General features: G+C 35.5%; 1 protein-coding gene across 2 annotated transcripts in view; it reads right to left on the reverse strand.

Annotated features, from left to right (window-relative positions):
- Positions 1-978: 978 nt before the first annotated feature.
- Ndfip (Nedd4 family interacting protein) overlaps positions 979-20,595 on the reverse strand; it is a 101,658-nt gene continuing 82,041 nt past the window's right edge. For both annotated transcript variants that reach the window (XM_067110198.1, XM_067110199.1), the window contains exon 6: positions 979-6,019. In XM_067110198.1, coding sequence (XP_066966299.1) covers positions 5,916-6,019 — 104 coding nt within the window. In that variant the 3' untranslated portion in view covers positions 979-5,915. The remainder of the gene's footprint in view (positions 6,020-20,595) is intronic.

Below are 20,595 nucleotides of genomic sequence, written 5' to 3' on the forward strand. Positions count from 1 at the left end.
GAGAGAGATCAATGACAGGTCTTTATCCACCTCCTCCAACAGGAAGAGACCACTATAAAAGGATAGATTATGTCTGTTTACAACTTCTAGCCCATTCATCCCAAAGAACACAGGCTACCCAGGGATCTGAAAAGCTGCCAATGAAGTGTGTTCATGTCATCCCATGAACATGTGCCACTGTCTCACCTGGATAGAGCTCACCACTGTCAAGAGAGCAAAAGCTGGTTGCCTATCTTCACTAACATACTCTGTGAGCATGAGAGAGAGAGAGAGAGAGAGAGAGAGAGAGAGAGAGAGAGAGAGAGAGAGAGAGAGAGAGAGAGAGAGATGAGCCGAAAAGATGTGGCAGTATCAAAGACAGAGTAATCCCCTTAGAAATAACCAGCAAACATCATCAGGCCTTCCTCTGCAGATATGAACCTCTCCACTGTGAAAGAAACTAGCCAGCACACATCTAGCACCCATGGAAAACAAACTAGTTACACTATCACCACAAACATAAAAGGGCCATACACCTAACCAAGGCCTTTGCATTTTTTTTATTATAACAGGAGAGGGGGTGGTTACCCCTCCTCACCCATCTATTCCTAGTTAACTGCCCTGCTACTAAGTTGCAATAACCAATTCCAGCTCAAGCTGAGAAATACTCTGACACAAAAGGCAATAGTTTGCATTCCCTTGGGAACAACTCCCATTTACTTATTACGATGACAGGTTTTAGAGATGCTAGATAGTCATTGCCACAAATGGTTGTTTTTTTATCTGGTCAAAATACAGTAATAGTTGCCTTATCAATATCAAAGTCAAAATATCTAAAAAAAAAAAAAAAAAAATTAAAGCAATTATATTAATTTTTTTATGTAAAGAGTTGCTAGTTCTGTTCCTAATAATCTTTAAAAACAGTCCGCAAATGAAAAATAGCAAAAAAACTTGCGCATCACACAATAAAGTACGGAAGCTTAAATAAGATTCAAAACAGGAGTTAAAAGTCTGCTTTATTTGCACATGGTACCAAATAAGTATCATCACATAAAATGAACAATAATTCTTGTCAATTTTTTTTGCTGTTATTACTTAGTATTGCTTGATAACTTTTTTGAAATACTTTTGTCAAGAATTTTACATGATACCAAACACCTGAAAGTATGACCTGCCAACACTAGCAAAACTATCATAAACTACAAAGTTTTCACTGGAACCTACACTTCAACATTACAGGATCCAAAATGTAAAGAACATTTGTTCGTGCAATTAGTGCAAACCTTCCATTCATTCTTGATAAAACTTTATTCAAAATGTAAAAAAAAAAAAAAGCCTATATTTTACTTTCCTTACGGTATGCTTGAAATAAGGGAGAGGAAGAAATTATGAACACCACCAGAATCAAGGAAACTTTAGCATTCTAATAAAATAAAGAACACAGTTCTGTATACTAAATTTTTTTAATTAAAGTTTCCCATTATTACTAAACACAGAACACTCCCTTATGAATACAACATCGTTTCTTTAACACTCACACAATGGAATGAAGATCTGAGCACATTATTGATCACTAAAATATTATATTTTCTTGAAATTCTTTCTTCTTGTTAAATGATAAAAATAATCAAACCTTGCCAGTTGACTAGATGCTCTACTGTGATGAAAATGATGGGTCACATCTAAAGCTAAGAATGTCCAAGATGAATACTGAAGGATTATCTCATAAGTTCCTTAACATATGCTTTCATTAGGAAAAAATAGAGTTTAGGCAGGTGAAAATGAGGGATGTAAGCCTATCAACTAACATATATATATATACATAAAATATGAAAAGTAAACCAAAACTTACAATATTTCAATTGCTTCTCAATTCTTAATACATCTTTAAATGTTTAAAGTCAGTGTACATAAATATATACTTCTCGTCTATCTAAATAAAGAAAGCTATCGCTTAGTTCATCAATCTCTTCATCTTTCTAAGGCAGTGGTAAAAGCCAAAGATATATGAAACATTCACTTTAAGAAATAGATTACAACCTTTTAGGCTTCCAATTTTGAATTTCAACACCTCAGAAATCCCTACCCTTTTGTTCCCATTAGACAGTTACTCACAGTTGCTTACTAACTCTTAATTCAATTGCAAGCAAACCTCAACTTTTGTCAGAACTGGTCTAACAACAGCTCAATAAACAGCTTAGCAATATTGCAATACAGTACTAGTACACAAGACTAACAATGGATGTCACATAAAATTGATCAAATTTCAACTTTTTCCGAGTAATACATCATACACAGCACTTCAAATAGCTGACTTGAAAAGTATACTGAACAACACTGATGAGCATCTGGCATTACTTATCTATCATAAACATACTAGAGTGACAATTACTGGTACATGTAGTCTATTTTTCTTTGATCTAAACAGCACTTACAGTTCTGTAATTTTAAGTTGTGATTATGTACCTCAAAATATATTCTGTCCTGACAAAAATAAAATGAATATGTAAAGCTCAGTTATATCACAAAATATTTATGGGTAAAAGAAAACAAATGAAAGATGAGTACTACAATAAAACAACTGTTTCATATAAATGAAAGCAAGTGGACAAGAATCTCTCTCTCTCTCTCTCTCTCTCTCTCTCTCTCTCTCTCTCTCTCTCTCCATTTACATTTTAAAATGTACTTGGTTACTCTCATGGTTCAAAACTCAATTTGGCAATAAAAAATCAAATCCAAAATAAACTGTCAGTAACACTCACGCTGTCATTTCTACACTCGCACATGGTTGGCCTATACAGTAAGTAAGGACCGAAAATTAACAAGACAAAGATGAAGTTTAATATCTAGATCAGAAGGGACTTGAGGAAATAGATGAAGGTAAATGAATGAGAGATATGCAACAAATGCTATAAAGAACCTTTCGTACTGCTTAAAGAAAAGATCTATTTAGGAGGAAGAAAAAAAGTTTCCATTTCCACTAAATATGATGAATTACATAACATCTGTAACTCAGATGGCAAATTATGTGTCAACTGATTATTTAAATGATTTTGGTAAAAGATGACATACAACATACACACACATACAGAGAGAGAGAAAATTTTTTCTAAGTACTATGAAAATCTAAAAACTCATCATGAGCTCTAAAAGAGACTTCAAAAATTAAAATAAATTTAAAAAGGACCTACAGGAATTAGAAAAGTTTTAGCAGTACAACCTGTGTGCCCCAAGCTTCTTTATTTCTCTGCCTATCAGTAATTTCCCTGATTGAAAAATGACTATATACAATACAACCACCATCCCATTAACCTTTAAATACTGTCAAAAAATATTATGCAGAACATGTTAATGCGCTCTAAATCCACCTATCAATATTTGTCCATGTTATCAGCAACAAAACCTATGATCCAAAGGGCCATGCAATCTCAGTTAATGAAAGGAAAATGTAAGGCTACCATATTTCACATAAAATCAATATTGTTCTTTAGTTGAGAGTTTATGTAAAGCCTGAGGTAGCACCAACAATAGGCTGTCTGAAATCACAAAATAAATTAGCCTTTTTCTGCAACTAGATACTTAAACCTTGAATGAATATTTACATGAAATCTGAGGAACCTGCAAAATAAATCCCCCAAATCTCATTTTTCTTCTAACTAGGGTGACTGTGCTTTGTGTTGGTTGAAAACATTATCCAAGTGATGGTAAATAACGAAAGGTTAACAGTTTTGGCCACAAGCTTTGATGATGATATTTTGCTCACCTACTCACCATCTAAAATCATTTCAGTACTTTGTCCACATACTTTACACTTTATGTTGTCCCCCTCTAAATGCAGACCCAATACTAAAAGTTTATCTGTACTGCATCCAGATTTTTTCATCAAAATGACAACCCAGTACTTTTTTAAAAATTCAAACATCTTGCAAAGTTCTACATGCTGTTGATCAAAATTTAATCAAACAGCTTTGTATCATGCAAGACAGCATTTCCCCAAAAACAATAAGCATTAAGATAAACAAAACAAGCTGATGTCTACCTTATTATAAAGATTATTTTGATAGGAAAGTTTGCAAATAAACATCTTTAAAACAGTCCTCCTGAATACTGTATAACAACAAAACATGATGAGCTATATTAAAAAAGAATGTCCACTTACTTTTATACTTTGATTGCTTACTTCAATACAGTGATCAGTTCATAAAAACTTTATTAGTGGCTATGTTTACCTTTACAAATTACTGTACTTGGAGATGAAAGACAAAACCCTATTATGACAAAATAGGATTGAAAACACAAAAGGTCCCTTCCTGGTCAGTGAAGTGATCATACACAATAAAATAATTTACTCTTGTTACTTTCTCAGAGTTTTAGTTACCTTTAATTTAAATGACAAAGCAGCGAAGACATTCCTGTAAAATGAAGATTATACGGATGGAAGTGAGCCCCTTCTAGTTTACGTAAAAAAAAAAATCTTCACTTCTCAACAATTTTTGTTAAAATATCAGTTCAAAAACAATTCAACACTAAGAAAATGGAAATTCTATGTAAGGTTTGTGCTTTTCTTAGATCTGATTATAAATCAACCCAGAAAATACCTTCTTAAAATCCTGACAAATCAAATATCAAAGAACATTTACTATTATATCTACACTTCTTCATATATTTAATCAGCTACATACTAAATTTGAATGATCTCATGAAGCTCATCTCTATTTGTATATGTCTTAGCTTCACTGCCAGTGGAAGTAAATGGTTTTTGTATTACAATTGTACAATACTTGTACTCAAGCTACACTTTCAACAGCATTAAACACGTAACTAGTACACAGTACATTAGAAAAGCATAGATATTTTGCATAATGATTTCTATCACTTTTCTCAAATCCTTTTGCCACTTTTTATTAAAGAATCTCATGAATTTGGATGCATATCAAAACTCGCAAAAACACACGTTTGACTGACAACATTTCAACTTAATCAATACAGATAATGCCTACATTGCACCCTGTACCCAGAAAGCAAATGAGAATCAACCATTAATCATTCCAGCTAACAATCCAAATGAAACAGTTGCCTCTTGCAAGTAGTGAACTTAAAAAAACTTCAAATCTATATGCACTGTGACAGCTAATTCTCCTACATTTAAGAGTAAACACATCTCATAACTTGCCCTAAACACATGGCTCTTAAAACCCCATAAAGATAAAAAACTAGTTTAATTTTGCAACTGCTTTACTGCTAAAATTCAACCTTAACAAAAAAATAATAAGCTTTAACATGAAATAAGTGCAAAAGAAGAATGTGGCAAGAACTGTGATGAGCAGGTAACAAAATACAGGTGTCCTAAAACATGTGGCTTTTACCCAACACACCAACAGCTATGAACATTTTATAGGTATATTGTATATATAATATATGTAAGCTTTCCACTACAATTCAACATGCTACAAAATACATAAAGATGGTTTCCTTTAATGAGAAATTTTCAACTGTGCACTGCAATAAATATTCATGTTCAATAATAAACATGACCTAATACAAATATAATACCAATGATTTAAGTCATTCATAGGCTTATCAAAAAATGAATATCAGCCTACAAACTTTTTGTATAGCCTTTATTACTGTACTCTAGTTACCAGACTTATAAGGCCCTACTACAATATTGAAAAGCTCCAATTTCATATGAATGATTGCCAAAGAGCTTGGGTATATGCATAAAAGAAGTATAGCAATGCCATCCATTTCTACTTAACTTACCTCCAAGTATACTTCAACATTCATATGATGATCCAATGTCACCACATTTCATGGAAACATTCTTGGTAACAAGTTAACAGCTGTCTAAAAAGAATATATGGGTGATGATTGACATAAACTCAAATGCTTCAGATGAAGAGGCAAACCCCCAACTTGTTTTTCCATTAACAGACTCAATAAAAGAGGAAAAATCTATGGCGAGAATTATGGGGGACTTGGTGCCACTCTCGCTTAGCATGTACATACTGAAGGATGGCACGCATGCAAATCAGCATACCTGTAAAAGAAAAATAATCATGATAAAACTGATGCAGCACACTGTGCAGAAATTTGCGCAAATGATGCACAATCTTTTGTGAACAAAAGTATTTCATAAGGTTCCAAAAAACTGAAAGGCTGAAAATTTCAAAACAATTTGTCTCACTGCAAACAAATATTACTTCTGCAAAAGCCTTGTCTGAAACACAAGACTATAACAGACTAGTAAAATTACTAGACCTACTAGAAGGATGCCTGTTCTGCTGTCAGTATAACAATCAGCTTATTTTTCTCAACTATGAGATACTGAACATAAAGAAAATGAAGATTTTGAAAAAGAAATGGTTATGGGTAGAGTGGACACATATAAATGGGGAGGTAGAGGAGAGATGATGTTTTTAGCAACTGGAAAACAGACATCTCAAAATACATACTGGGACAGTTTGGACATGTGATGCAAAGTCATGAGGAACAGTTATAAAAGTAGTCAATTTACAAGCATCAAGAAAAAACTTATTGGAAGACCCAGGGAATACTGGAAAAAGGGCACAAACAAAGACCTCAAGCAGTTGGAAAGTATACACAAGACAGACAAAAATGTGAAGAACACATTTCCCATCAAATACCACATCATGTTCATGAAACGCTGAAATAATTTTGGCAATCACATGTGTACTTTCATAAACTTTGTTTCACCACAAACCCCATCAGTGATAAAGAGTATATGCCTTACTTTGTGTCCAAAAATCCAAGGTTCATTAGACTAGTGTCAGCAGACAAACAAAAACTTGTTCTAAAAGCATCCTCTAATCTTGAAAAATACCAGTTTCGAGCCACACTAGCCTCCTTCAGCTGAACATAAAAACAAGAATGAAGATACAAAAGACAAAGAGAGTACGAAGAAAAATAAAAGTAAATATAATAAACAAAAATAAGTATCAACATACTAGCCATTTAATCTTTTAACAACATTAAAGAGGTTGGCTTCCTTCAAACCATGTGAAGTTTCAAGACTGTCAAGTTTGTAACAACCATCGTTCAAATTCATACTGGGGATTACAGCAGATTCAACAATTTTTCATTTCTTCTAAGACTTTTCCTTGTACAGTACAACATTTCAAATTTATTCCCATTAATAGTATGATTATTTTCAGACACATGAATGAATACAGCATTGTTTGCATCACCCTTTCTACCTGATCTCCTATGTTCCGTTTGATGTTGTTATAGAAACATTAGAACAATCTTTGTAAGGAACACAGTAAGCCCCTTAAGTACAGCCAACTCTCTCAGAATTTTTAACTAAAAATTTTCCTACTGTACTTGGAAGTTACATATATTCTTGACTCTTAACCATCCTAATTCTTTCATTTTGTTTATCATCCTTAGCATATGGAATCACTAAAGATGGCTTAGCAAATCCATAGCAGTCTGATGACAAACAGTAAAAGGTCTTAATTGCTTTAAAATGACATTTTTGGATTAACCAAGAGGGTTACCCCAGTCTCATAATATAATCAGTCAGAAAAGAAATTTCTCTCTCAAAAAGATCAGGATTGCAATTTTTGTACACATACAAGAACAAAGAGGAAAGAACAGAGATCTTAATTTTTGGTTATGATACATATTGCCATGTGTAGGTTTTCTGAAAACATTCAATAAAATATCTGTTATCATGGATGAGTAATACATCCAAAAAGGCCATTTCATTATTGGATACCCATTTGTATGTGAAATCAATAGATAATCACAGTTGATTAAGTTGTTGAAAAAATGTATGGAAACTATCTTCTTTTATATTACAATTCAGCCAAAAGTCATCAACATACCTGAACAACTGGGTATCAGTGAAAAGAATACTGCATAATAATTCATTTTCAAAATATTCCATAAACAAATTATTTAAAACTGGGGAAAGACGAGAGCCTATGGCACAACCAAAAGTCTATGGATAAAACTTCCCATGAAAAGTAAAAACATATTGTTAACACACAGCTTAACGAGGTCTCCTAAGACACTGGAGACACATGGCAATAGGTACTGATTCACATCTTCTAATTTTTGCAATGAAAAGTGTAAGGTATAATCACCATCAACTTTTGTAAACAAAAAAACTACATCCTAGTTTATCATCTTTCCTGGGCTGAAACATATTCTTTTAACTTTTTCAATAAAATGCAAATTATTTTTGATATGAGCAATCAAAAACTTACCAAGCAACAGAGAAAAGGGATATGAAGAGGTGTCCCCTGTCTGAAATAACTGCATGTAGTGGAATCTTTGGTTTATGGATTTTAGGAAATTCATACAAATTAGGTAAACACAGAAGACATTTGATGAATCTGTTATAATCAAAATTCAAATTCCCTGTTATTTCCTCAAGTTTTCTGTTAAATTGAGCCCAAACCCTAACTAAGGGATTGCAGCAAAAGTTAATTCTCTGAACATACCTCATCACTCAACAATTCTTGAATCTTGTCATTATAATTAGATCTGTCAATTATCACAATTTTCCCACCTTTATCTACTTTGTTGGTGATAAGATCACTATCCCTTCTAAAGGAATTTAGAGTATTTCTATACCTAGGTGGAATACTATCTCCATCCTTCATACTTTTCATAAAAGCATCATACAAAAGACCAATCAAACTAAGACATCTAATTGATACTGGAAGATAAAATCAAGATTAAAGGATGTTTAAAACAAGTTTTTAATTTATAAACATTAAAGGATATTTAGAACGAGTTTTTTATTTGTAAATGCTTACACATACAGAGCATAATTGATCCATGTTATGCAGATCACTTTTTTGTGAACCTCTAACTGCTGACAGCACTATTTGTCCAGGATTAATCCTGACCAGTAATGCTATCTGTGCCTTTAGTATCTTTTTTGTACTTATTTCATAACCAAGAGCTTGACCAGTTATATTGCTTGCCCAGAAGAGATGTACAGTTGGCTTACACTTAAGGAGAGTTCACTCAAGCATAAGTGAAAACAATGGTCTGAAAGGTATTTTCTTAAAATTTCCAGAAGTTCAAAATACAAAACATTAATTTTCTGCAAGGCAAACTCACCAAGAATGTAACACATACATGATAATTCAGCTTAATAACAAAAGTATCATAATTATACGAGTCACTTTCACCAAGTACTTTCAACATATACAATCTTAAAAATATAACAGTTCTATGAATGCTGAAAAAATGGAAAAAAAAGGCTAAGAAGAGCTTCCTCAACACTAACATCATTCTTATTTATCATGCGTTTAAAGTTCCCTCACAAAAAAAATTTTTTAATAAAATAAAATATTGCAATTTTAGGTTGAGAAGTAAGAAAAGTTTAAAACCCAGGTTTTAAAATAGGAAAAACTTTTTTTGGTAGCTGCTGTTCATCTTGAAAGGAGTTACTTTTATGGTTCCACTGGAGGTTCCATAAAACAGACTAGCCAATATCAAGAATTCTGTCATTGCTGGTCCTGGCCAGAATACAGTAGTGCCTGTTAACATGGTGAAGAGTAGGCCTTTTTCCCATGCAATGACCCAGTATTTCTTATTCAACCTTCTCATATAGATGTAACAACTGTGCATGGTTAAGCCATCACTCTCCTCTACAAGACGGTGAGAGAAAACTCCACCAAAAATTCCTATGCCTTTTTGGTCAGGGAAAGCGGGTGGGTTTGAGGAGTCACAGAGGCCAAAGAAACAGCATTTCCTATGTCAAAACCAATTTTTTTTTTATGTTGGCTAATTTTCAGCCTCAAAGATGCATATAAAAGAAACTGACAGGTGATGAAATGGCCTGGCTCCTGAGTAAGGAGTCCCAACGACCCACGCTAAAAAGTAGTCCATGGTACAAGTAACTTGAGTGATTACCAACCTTCTTTTATTCATAATTTCCATTAGGAATTAATAAATAAGAAGGATGTGGAGAGAGCAAAAACCTACATGTGCCTGTTACATGTATGGCTCTAGGATGACTTACCTATTATAGGTCAGGATGGGCTGCAGAAATATCACTCCTTCACATAATTGTCTCAGAAGTACCAAAGCATCAAGGAGGCCCTTTGCTTTCTGCTAAAGAGCCTATGGGGCAGGGACTTACCATATCATCTATTGACTCACAGTACGATAACACTTATTCAATCTACTGGCAGTAGTGTTTCAAGAATACATTCCCTGACGACCATCGTGTAATCTCGGAGACTTAAAAGGAAATGTTTCTGAGGAAAGCCAGCAATGTACTCACCTTCTGGACAGTAAGTGATTCAAGAAAGAGGAGAGTGTTTGCCTTTTTAATTAGGGAGATTAAGATAATTTTATGTCCTTGCAGGGAGAGTGGCATTTTTGTGATAGGATGCAAAGATCTAGGTAAACCTGGAGTGATCAGGCACCATATGTCTTATGTGAAGTACTAGATTCCCATAGAAGAATAAAGGAATTCCTCTTCAAAGGTTTCTCATTTTTAGCCAGGAATAACAGGTCGGGGACAACAGCAAGTGACAAGACATTGGTGATGAAGCACTGTCCTGGTCAGATAGTCAAAGGCAGTCAAGAAGATTGCCTTTTGGAGCAGACGAGTTATTTTGCTCAGTATTTTCAAAAGAGGAAATGCTCAGAGATTCATCTCCAGAGAATTTACAGTATGAAAAGCATTCCAATTGCAAGATTATATGTAACTTCATCCCATCAGATTAGCATGTGAAACACTAAATTAAAATTCAAGTACTGTATATAATTACACGAGTTCTAGAGTGTTCGATAACTGGCATTTAACTCTTTAAATGTATATGTAAGCATGCACTTTAACTAAAAACTCACATCAGCACTTCTGCTTCTCGTAGCTGTCTTTGGTTAGACAGTTTGGTACTGTTAAATATCCTCCCCCCTGCCCCCCTTTTGTTAGTTGCCTTAACTGGGTGGGAACCATACAACTTGTATTCATAAACACTGAGCTGTGCTCCAGCCTCTCCACTCATGGCTTTCTCTGTAGTGAGTGACCTTGTGCAAGGGTTTACTCAGGTATACTCTAACTTTTTAGTGCTTATTTTACAGTTATTTACCCAAGTACTTATGTATGTTTTAGTCAAGAGTTAACTGCATTAATATTACTAAAGTTTTATCCTTCTATTTTCACGTACTTCCTATTTCTTACTTCCTAATGAACACCATATTCTTTGAAAGGTTGAATTTCAAGTCAATGGCCCCTGTGGACTTGTTCAAATGAAATGGGTTCATCTTCTGAAAAATAATAATAATATAATACTGAACTGAAGAGATTGCATAAGCTGAAGAACCTTACTCAAGGACCAGGTAAAGGCAGCCCTTGCCCCGGCCAATCTTTGCAATGCATAAGGCCTGAGGCGGGAGCTAAAATCTTCTGTATCTGAGTCAACGCCAAACCCACAGAGCAAGGGCTCTCAAAACACAACCTCATATGTCACAACTGTGGTAGAAGCAAGGGGCTTATCCTCAAACAGGTGGATCACAAAATTTAGAAAAGTTTCTACATAAATTTTAACCCGGCTCTAAGTGAGGGGGGAAATCCAACCACACTTTCCATACAGACTGGTACTGAATAGATGAGGTCCAGTTTCTGCACCAGGTACCTAGCAACGTTGGATAAATAATCTTCATGGCAGACTAGAATTTGAATTAGAATGTGAAGGTCACGGCTCAGAAAGAATTCATAAACAACTTTCCATCTTACTGTCTGGCAATGGGATTGAATTTTTCACCCACTGTTGCAAAAGAATAAAACAATGACTGTTTACTCAATTTGGGGCCCACTGAGTAGGCAGTTCTGTTTAAGGCCAACAGTTTGAGTAAATCCTTTGAAATCTGGGACAAAGGAGGAAAGAGGCATATTGTCCTTCAACTGTTTCAGTCCTGTGAGAATGCACATGTTGCACCTGTTGCTATTGCCCGAGTGTTCAGGTTAAGAGAGCTACACACTGGAAGCTCAGTTCTCTTATGTAGCAGAGAAGGTCTACTTCCAGGTGAGGAAGCAGGTTAGCAGTCACTTAAAAGGAGGGTTTGTCCAATATCTGCTCGGTTTAAGCTGCCACTTGCCTCAACAGGGAGTCTGTTATTGCATCAAGCAACCCAGCATGATGGATTGTAGACAAGTGCCACTGCCTTGCCTGAGCCATCTATAACACAGGCAGCATGACTGCACTGAGCAGGGCTGAGCATGAGCCAAACCTCTTGATACACAACACTGCTTTCGTATTGTCAAGGACCAACAAAATGTGGGTTTTCTATGAAGGCTAAAATTTTCTGAAAGAGAGCCCTCAGTTCCAGGAAACTGATGTGGCATTTCCATGTATATAACTACTTGCACAACTGGGGAGTTAGGTTGACATCTTTGGCGACAGCACCATTCCAAGCTCACAGCTGGATTATCTTCCTGACCACTTGTTATCGCAGGTGAAGATTGCAAAGCCTTTTCCAGGCCTATAAGAGCCAGATTCTATTCATGCCCCTGAACTGCAGTTTGAGGACTGGATCTACCAAAGGCTCAAACTATAACAGGCACAGAATCCATTCTTTCATCAGGAACCTGTCCATGTCTTTCCTTATTATGGTTTGAGTCCAGCTTGGAAAAGACAACTGACCACTCAGGGTACCCCAGCAGAGTCCCAGCCATACAAAAAGACCTGTTGAGTGCAAAACAAGACTTGTTCCAGTTTGTCAGGAAACCATTTGACTGCAGTCTGTTGACTAGCACTCTCAGGTTTCATAGGCACTCTCCACTGGTGGTTCCCAGATTAACCAACTGAGTTCCCAAACAACTACTGTTGTCTATTTTGTGAAGTTTCTAAAGCAATGTTTAAGCCAAATGGCTCTTTCTCTCTCTCTCAGTTCAAAACCTAAGAAGAGGCAGAAGGGAACTCTGATAAAGATGTGCCAGTGTCTCTCTTTGGGTAGTATGCAGAGTAGGGAGACAGTGTTACCGGGGAGTCCAGGAGGAGCAAAGCCCCCATACCCAGGTCAGAGTACAGCACTCTAAGTTAGGTTGGGAAGGTAAGGTCTGGTTAGGCAAGGGCACTGAAGGTGGCGAAAGCTTCGACAAGAGAGATTGTACTTTTCCGCAAGTTGTGGTATGGTCTTGTGTGTCTTTCTTATTTACGTAAAGTGGAAATGCACTTTATGTGGCAGAAAGTTATGTTTTGTTGTACATGTTTAGTTGTGAAAAGCGTTGTTTGGTTATTTCATGTATTAGACTCTTGGAAGAAAGATGTTATGTTTTGTTGTATATGTTTAGTTGTGAAAAGCATTGTTTGGTTATTTCATCTATTAGATTGTAAGTATACGTGTAATAGTGCTTAAGTATCGGTCGTCATTTGTTTGTCGAGTCGGTGAAAGTCAGTCTTGTTACAGCTCTGATAGTGTATTTGTAACTAGGAATGATTAGGGAGATTCAGTCATAGTTGTTGGTGCCTTCAAATTCACTTAAGTATTCCCTTTCATTGAGAGACCTTTTAAGGAAACTTCCTTTAGTAAGATATGCATACCGTAGGATAAGGAGAATATATAAGGAGAATTTCTTGGAGTGTTCTTGAAATGAGGGTGACAAAGTTGAGATTGTGCTCATGCCAATCTCAATAACAATTCAGGCTATGGATATTGACTACGTCAACTGACATAATAGTAAGTCTGTACCATTTATGTCTTGGAGAATATACGCAATACAATATGGTTTTGATTACGAGTTAGAATAATGTGGTTCAAGTAACCTGGGAGTCATAGCATAAAACTTAGGTCATGATTAGGTTAGTACATTTCAAACTATTTAGGCTATATGATCACTCACGATTTGAAATGCTATACTTATTCTACAAGCATTGGAACAAATTGGTGCCATGACCAGGATCGTTGTGACTGGTTGTTATAGCACTGATCTGTATAGTTAAGTGTTTGTGAAATTTTAAGAATTGTTGTGTTCCTTGGCGATAAAGATAAAAATGTGACTTGCTGATGGTGGCAACCATTTTAGAATTAGTCACATGTTAGCCTAACCTGGAATGGATAAGTGGTAGGATTAACTTGGACAATCATCGCCTGGCCTAACTGCCTGATCTTTGGATAGTAACTTGGTGGGAATTTTAAAACTTCCTTTCTATTTTGAGATACTTATGTGAAATTTAATTTGAAATAAAACCCTGTATTGTACATTGTACATGTATGTATGTAGTCAAGGGCACATAAATATAATATAATTGGTAGTGACCTACCATTGATTGATCTGAAGAGGTGTGGTCAACTTCTAAATATTACATTTGCCAGTGCAGTATATATATTTGTATGGGGCTGGCAGTCTGCACACTTTTTTAGTATTAAGAACATACCATAAATATTTTGGTGTTGGTAAATTACAGGCTGAGATGTCTGACATGGATGAATAAAAAGAGGAAACAGGGGGGTTGAAGTCTGTGATAACTAACTGGTCAAAAAAGGTTGAAACCACCATTGATACTCTTGATATCAATATTATTTCTTCAATGAGAGACTCCTTGAAGGAATATTTGCAGAAAATCCAGGAACTGGATAGTGAATATTGGATCTATTGGATCCTGGAGGAAAATCTGACCAATTATGAATCAAGCGGAATATAGCCTAAACGTCAGCACTGAAATTCATAGACTTAACTCCTCCATTATGAGTCTTCTAGCTGTAAGGGGTGAACCTAGTGCACCAATATTGCCTGTTAAAGCAAGTGTAAAGGTACCTAAATTAGACCTCAAACATTTCAGTAGTGATGTATTGGAATGGATTTCATTTTGGGCACTTTATGAAGTATCAGTACACCAAAGTACTGATTTTGAGAAAATACAGAAATTTTCCTATCTAAAGGGCCTATTTGAAGGTGAGGCTCTGGAACTGATATCTGGCTTTAAATTAGAAGTTGATAAATATTTGCAAGCAGTAAACTTGTTAAAAGAAATCTACGGCAGAAAAGATGAAATCAAGTTGTGTTTAGTTAGAAAACTCTTTCAAACTGAGACTCCTAACGCAGATGCAGAATCGCTACAAGGTTTCAGAGCGCAATTTGAATGCTGCATAAGATCACTGGAAAGTGAACAGCTGGAATTGAGTGAATTGTACACCATCTTGCTCTACACCAATCTACCTAGTAGTGTAGGTGAAATAATAATGTGGAGAAGATTGGTTTAAATTTGACACCTTTAAAAAATATCTTGAAGAAGAAATACACAATTTGAGGGCTTTTCCACAGACCGAACCAGTGAAAGCTAATATATTAACAGCAGTATCTGCTTTCGCAGTAGAACACTGTCAATCTGTGAGGCCAAAAAAACATCAGTAAGGCCTAAAGAAATACAAACAAAGCCAAGGTAAACCAGGTTAGAGGATGTGCACTTTGAGGAGGCAATCATATATGCACACATTGTAAATCTTATGTAACCAGAGGAGGAAATATAAAACGACTTGAACTCTGGGCCTGTGTTTCATATGTGCATCCAATAAACATTTCAGTTCTGACTGTGACAGGCAAGGTTGTAACAATGGCTGCACTGTTGGGCATCATAGTGCTATATGTAATCGAAACCAACCAAATAAGTCTAAGGTAGGTGGGGTACAAGTTGGAATGCTCTCTCTGACAAATACAGGACAGGAAATAAGAGGACTAAGAAGTCGACCTTACCTACAGCCACAATAACCCTAAAAGGTAAAAGAGACGGTATTATATGAAAGACATGGTTGTTGGATACCTATGTTGAGAGATCATTTATAAAGAAATCTGCTCAAGAGGGACTCCACTATAAGAGCAAGGCAGTTGAAAATATATCACTGAGAGGTTACTTAACCTCTAAACTAGTTAAGGAGTATGAAATGGTGAACATCACTGTACCTCACCAGGGAAGATATATAAATATGGATTGCATAGTGGTAGATGAGCTACCAGAATATGCGAAGAAATTCGACATTAAGACGACCATAAGGTCATTGTGTAGAACAAAAATCAGCTTGGCTGATAAAGATTTTGATCTACCTGTATAGAATTGTTAATAGGGGTTGACATTCTGGGTTTAGGAAATTTGAAAATTTAATATTGCTACCAACCTTATTTGGTTAAGTAATAACTGGAATGGCGCCCCCCCCACCAAGGAGATTCATATTTCCATTTTAAAACTAGCATTGGAAACCGACGACAAACTATGACTCAAGGGGCTACTCATTTAAAGGATCCAAGGGAAGATCTTGACTTTATGGAGTTCACATCATTTTGGCACTGACTGAAGTGAGATAACAGAACAGGAATGGAAAGTATAGGAGAACTTTGAGAGTACTGTAACCTATTCTGAAATAGACAAACAATATGTTGTGGCATTGCCTTGGAAAGGCAATAAAAGGGGTTGGCTTTGAACAGATTAAAACAACAGTGTGTCACGCTTTGGAAGGATATTCAGTTCTAGAACACTACCAGAAAACCCTGAAGGATCAGGAGGATAGAAGATTCATAGAGAGAGTGGAATATTTTAAAACTGAGGAAGACTGTCATTTCTTAGCACATCGTAGTCTTAAAAAAGACAGTGCAACAACCCCTATTAGGATAGTATTTGACTGCTCGGTCAGACAGGGGAAACATGGGTTGAACTTGAACAACTGTTTGTGGATGGGACCACATATAACAACAGCTGACCTACTCAAAGTTCTACTGCAGTTTAAAACAAAATCGTTTGCCTGTATTAGTGACATAGAGAAGGCATTTTTAATGGTGCAACTTAGGGAAGAAGATAGAGAATGTACAGTACTAGAATTTTATGGTTGGAATATCCAACAGACCCTAACCGTAAATTGTTGCCGTAGAGTTGTTTTATTTGGAGCTACATGTTCTCCCTTTCTGCTGAGTGCAACGATTAAGAAACACCTATCTATGATAGAAGGTGACACTAAAAGGATGAAAAGAGGGCTATATGCAGATAACTTACAGTTCACCAGCAATGATGATGATGGACTGGTAAATTTTTTCTTCAACGCATATAAGATACTTGAGCAGACACATTTATATCTGAAGGAATGGACATATGGGATTAGTGCCAGAGAACAAGCAACTCATACGGTCTTGAACAAACAACTCAAAAGGTCTTACGTCTGAATTTGGGACAAAGAGAAAGATACCTTGGCAATACATCCTACTAAGATAAATAAGCCCAGTCAGACTAAGAGAGAAGTGTTAAGAACTGCTGCACAGATTTACAATCCATTAGGAGTAATTCTACCTGTTACTATTAAGGCCAGCATATACCTGCAGAATTTGTGGAAGCAACAAATGGATTGGGATGAACAACTCCCATACCCATTACAGAAACAATGGGCTGAGTAATCCAAAGACTTGGAAAAATGCCTTGATATTCCCTTCCATAGGAATACTAGCCAAGGAGAGGGGGACTCCTTACACATATTCTGTGATATCAGTGAGTTAGCATATGGTTGTGTAGCCTATAGGGTTAAGAACAAAAAAAACCCTTATTTAATGGTGGCAAAGGCAAGAGTAGTGCCCATTAAAGAATTAACTGTTCCAAAACTAGAGTTGATGGCATTGTTGCTAGCAGCAAGAATGGCCAAATTTATTAACCCTTAAACACTGAGTGTCTATTTACAAAAGTGTCTCCCGTATGCTGGCGGGGTTTGAGAGTTAGCGCCGAAGCGGAAAGAAAGTTTTTAAAAAAATCACAGCACGCTTAGTTTTTAAGATTAAGAGTTCACTTTTGGCTCCTTTTTTTGTCACTGCCTGAAGTTTAGTATGTAACCATCAGAAATGAAAAAAAATATCGTTATCATATATAAATATTGGAATATATGACAGCGCGAAAAAAAATTCATATACAGGTAGTGCTCGAGTTACTATAATTCAACTTACGATAATTCGCTTTTATGATGGGGTTAGCAATTACTGTTGATACGACAATATTTTGAAAATAAGTATTTTTAAATTTCACGGGCGACTGGCACAGGCAACAACGTACAATCTGGCAGCGTTCGGTGTACGATATGTTGGCCCGAGAGGCTGGAATAGGTACATTAATTCAATGAGCTGACCTCACTTTCTCTCGTTGTGTCGGAAGTTAATATAGGTCAGTGTTCGTTTGCAATTTTTGTGCGTTTGTAAATACAGGTAGTCTACGAGTCACGATAATTCGGCTTACGATAATTTGAGTTTACGATGGAGTTAGCAATTAATACCAGTACAACAATATTTAGAAAATATTTTTAAATTTCGAGCGGGCACAGGCAACAGCGTACACTACACTTGCGGTAGAATCAGGCAGCAAGACAGACCAACTTACAATAGACCAACTTCTTTTTCTCCATCTCTTTATTCCATCTTCTAGTTAAAAAAGTAAGAGAATGATAAAAGTATTGTTAGTAACCTTATACTCTTGCGAAAATGCGTACAGCCATAAACAACCGAACGAGACTCTGTTGTTTTGCTAATAACCGAATCGGATAACAACTGCTTTGCTTATATTTCAACCATCATACGGTTAAACAATTATCGTAGTTATGTTAAAAATGACGTTAAGTACTGGTATGTTTTTACGCTATAACCTTATCCACTTTGGAGAAAAGATCGGCAAGGAAATATACTGCTACAGTAAATTTAAGCTGCAAGTTGTAGTTGAAGCTGAGAAATGAATGTTCAAGCTGCTAATGACTATAAATTATCGTGCATTGGCAACATGGATAAAACTCAACAGCAAATAAAACTGGAAAGTATTTCAATCAAAACTACTGGGCATGAAAGAACACATATTACTGCTGTTCTCACGCCGATAAAAGATAAATACGAAAAGCTCATAGTATGATGATGAAATCAAGAGAAAATAGCGAACGGAATCTTGATTTTTTTTTTACATAAAACAAACGGCCAGCCGCCAACGTCATCTATTAACGAAAAAAATGGCTAAATTAATTTCACAACGAGACATATTTAAGTTATATTTCGACTTAAAAACACTTCGTATAACGAAAAATATATATATGTCCCTTATAAACAAAGTATCTAGAGATTCATTTACGCTAACTAGAAGCAAGAAATGCCCTCTGAACCGAGTTAAATGCGGAAAAATAAAGACCGCGTGATCGATTCCCAAACCAAAATATTTGATTGCTATGATCGGAATTTATAATGCAAAAGCAATATAAGAATGTTTACGATTGGATACAGTGTAGCAAAGCATAACTTTTTAAAAGATCCATGGAAAAGATGCACATTCGTTATTTTGAGGTTTGTATAATACGGTGTTATGTGAAAATAGAATACAGTATAATGTAGGCTAGGCTACCATATATGATATACGAAAGTGCAGGCTAGGCCTTGTTTGTTATTCAATTTCTCTTTATATGGACTTATCATGTCAATCTGCATTGAACCTGCAGAATTAGCTGACACTAATAATTACTATACCATATATGTATAAAGTATACTGTGTAGTGTAAGCTAGGCTACCATATATGTATAGATGGTACTGATTACCCTAGTGTAGGCTAGGCCATATTCGAGTTACGATTTCTTCAACAAACGATGGGTTTTTTGGAACCTAACCCCATCGTAAGTAGGGGAATACCTGTATAATTCTATACAAATCGCACTGTGAGCAAAACGGTTAGAGCTAATGAGTTAGTTTTTTTTCGTTGTATTGTACACTAAATTGCGATAATTTTGGTATATAACAAATTGTAAATCGATCACAGCAACACAGAAAATATTATCACAAAATGATGCACGAATTCATAACGCGCGGACGTAAAAAAAATTTTTTCAATAATTCACCATAAATCGAAATATTGTGCTAGAGACTTCTCATTTGTTGCAAAATGAAGGTAAATGATTGAATATTACTAGAATATAAGAGCTTTAGCTTAAAATTACAGTTTTCGACCATTTCGGTCGAGTTCAAGTTGACAGAAGGTAGGATTTTTTCTATTTATCGAGATTTATATGAAAATATTTCAAAACTGATAAAATCTACAACCATGAGTTATTTTTTGTTGTATTCTACATGAAATTGCGCACATTTTCATGTATAAAACTTTATGTAACAGCTAATATAAAATGGTGCAAAAATTACGACAAAGTGACTAAAGAATTTCTGAGATTTTCAGCAGAGTTAGTGCGCGCGGACATAAGGAATATTGTGGTAGAGACTTCCCGTTTGTTGCAAAATGAAGGTAAATGATTGAATATTACTAGAATGTAAGAGTTTTAGCTTACAATTGCAGTTTTCGACCATTTCGGTCGAGTCAAAGTTCACCAAAGGTCAAATTTTTTCTATTTATTGTGATTTATATGAAAATATTTCAAAACTGATAAAAGCTACAACCAAGTTATTTTTTGTTGTATTCTACATGAAATTACGCACATTTTCATGTATAATACTTTATGTAACGGTGCAAAAACTACAACAAGGTGACTAAAGAATTTCTGAGATTTTCAGCACAGTCAGCACGCACGGACGTAAGGAAAAAGTTTTATTAAAAAATTCACCATAAATCGAAATATTGTGCTAGACATTTCCAGTTTGTTGCAAAATGAAGTTAATGGTTGAATATTACTAGAATGTAAGA

The sequence above is a fragment of the Macrobrachium rosenbergii genome, chromosome 10 (assembly GCF_040412425.1).
Source record: "Macrobrachium rosenbergii isolate ZJJX-2024 chromosome 10, ASM4041242v1, whole genome shotgun sequence".
Taxonomy (NCBI): Eukaryota; Metazoa; Arthropoda; class Malacostraca; order Decapoda; family Palaemonidae; genus Macrobrachium; species Macrobrachium rosenbergii.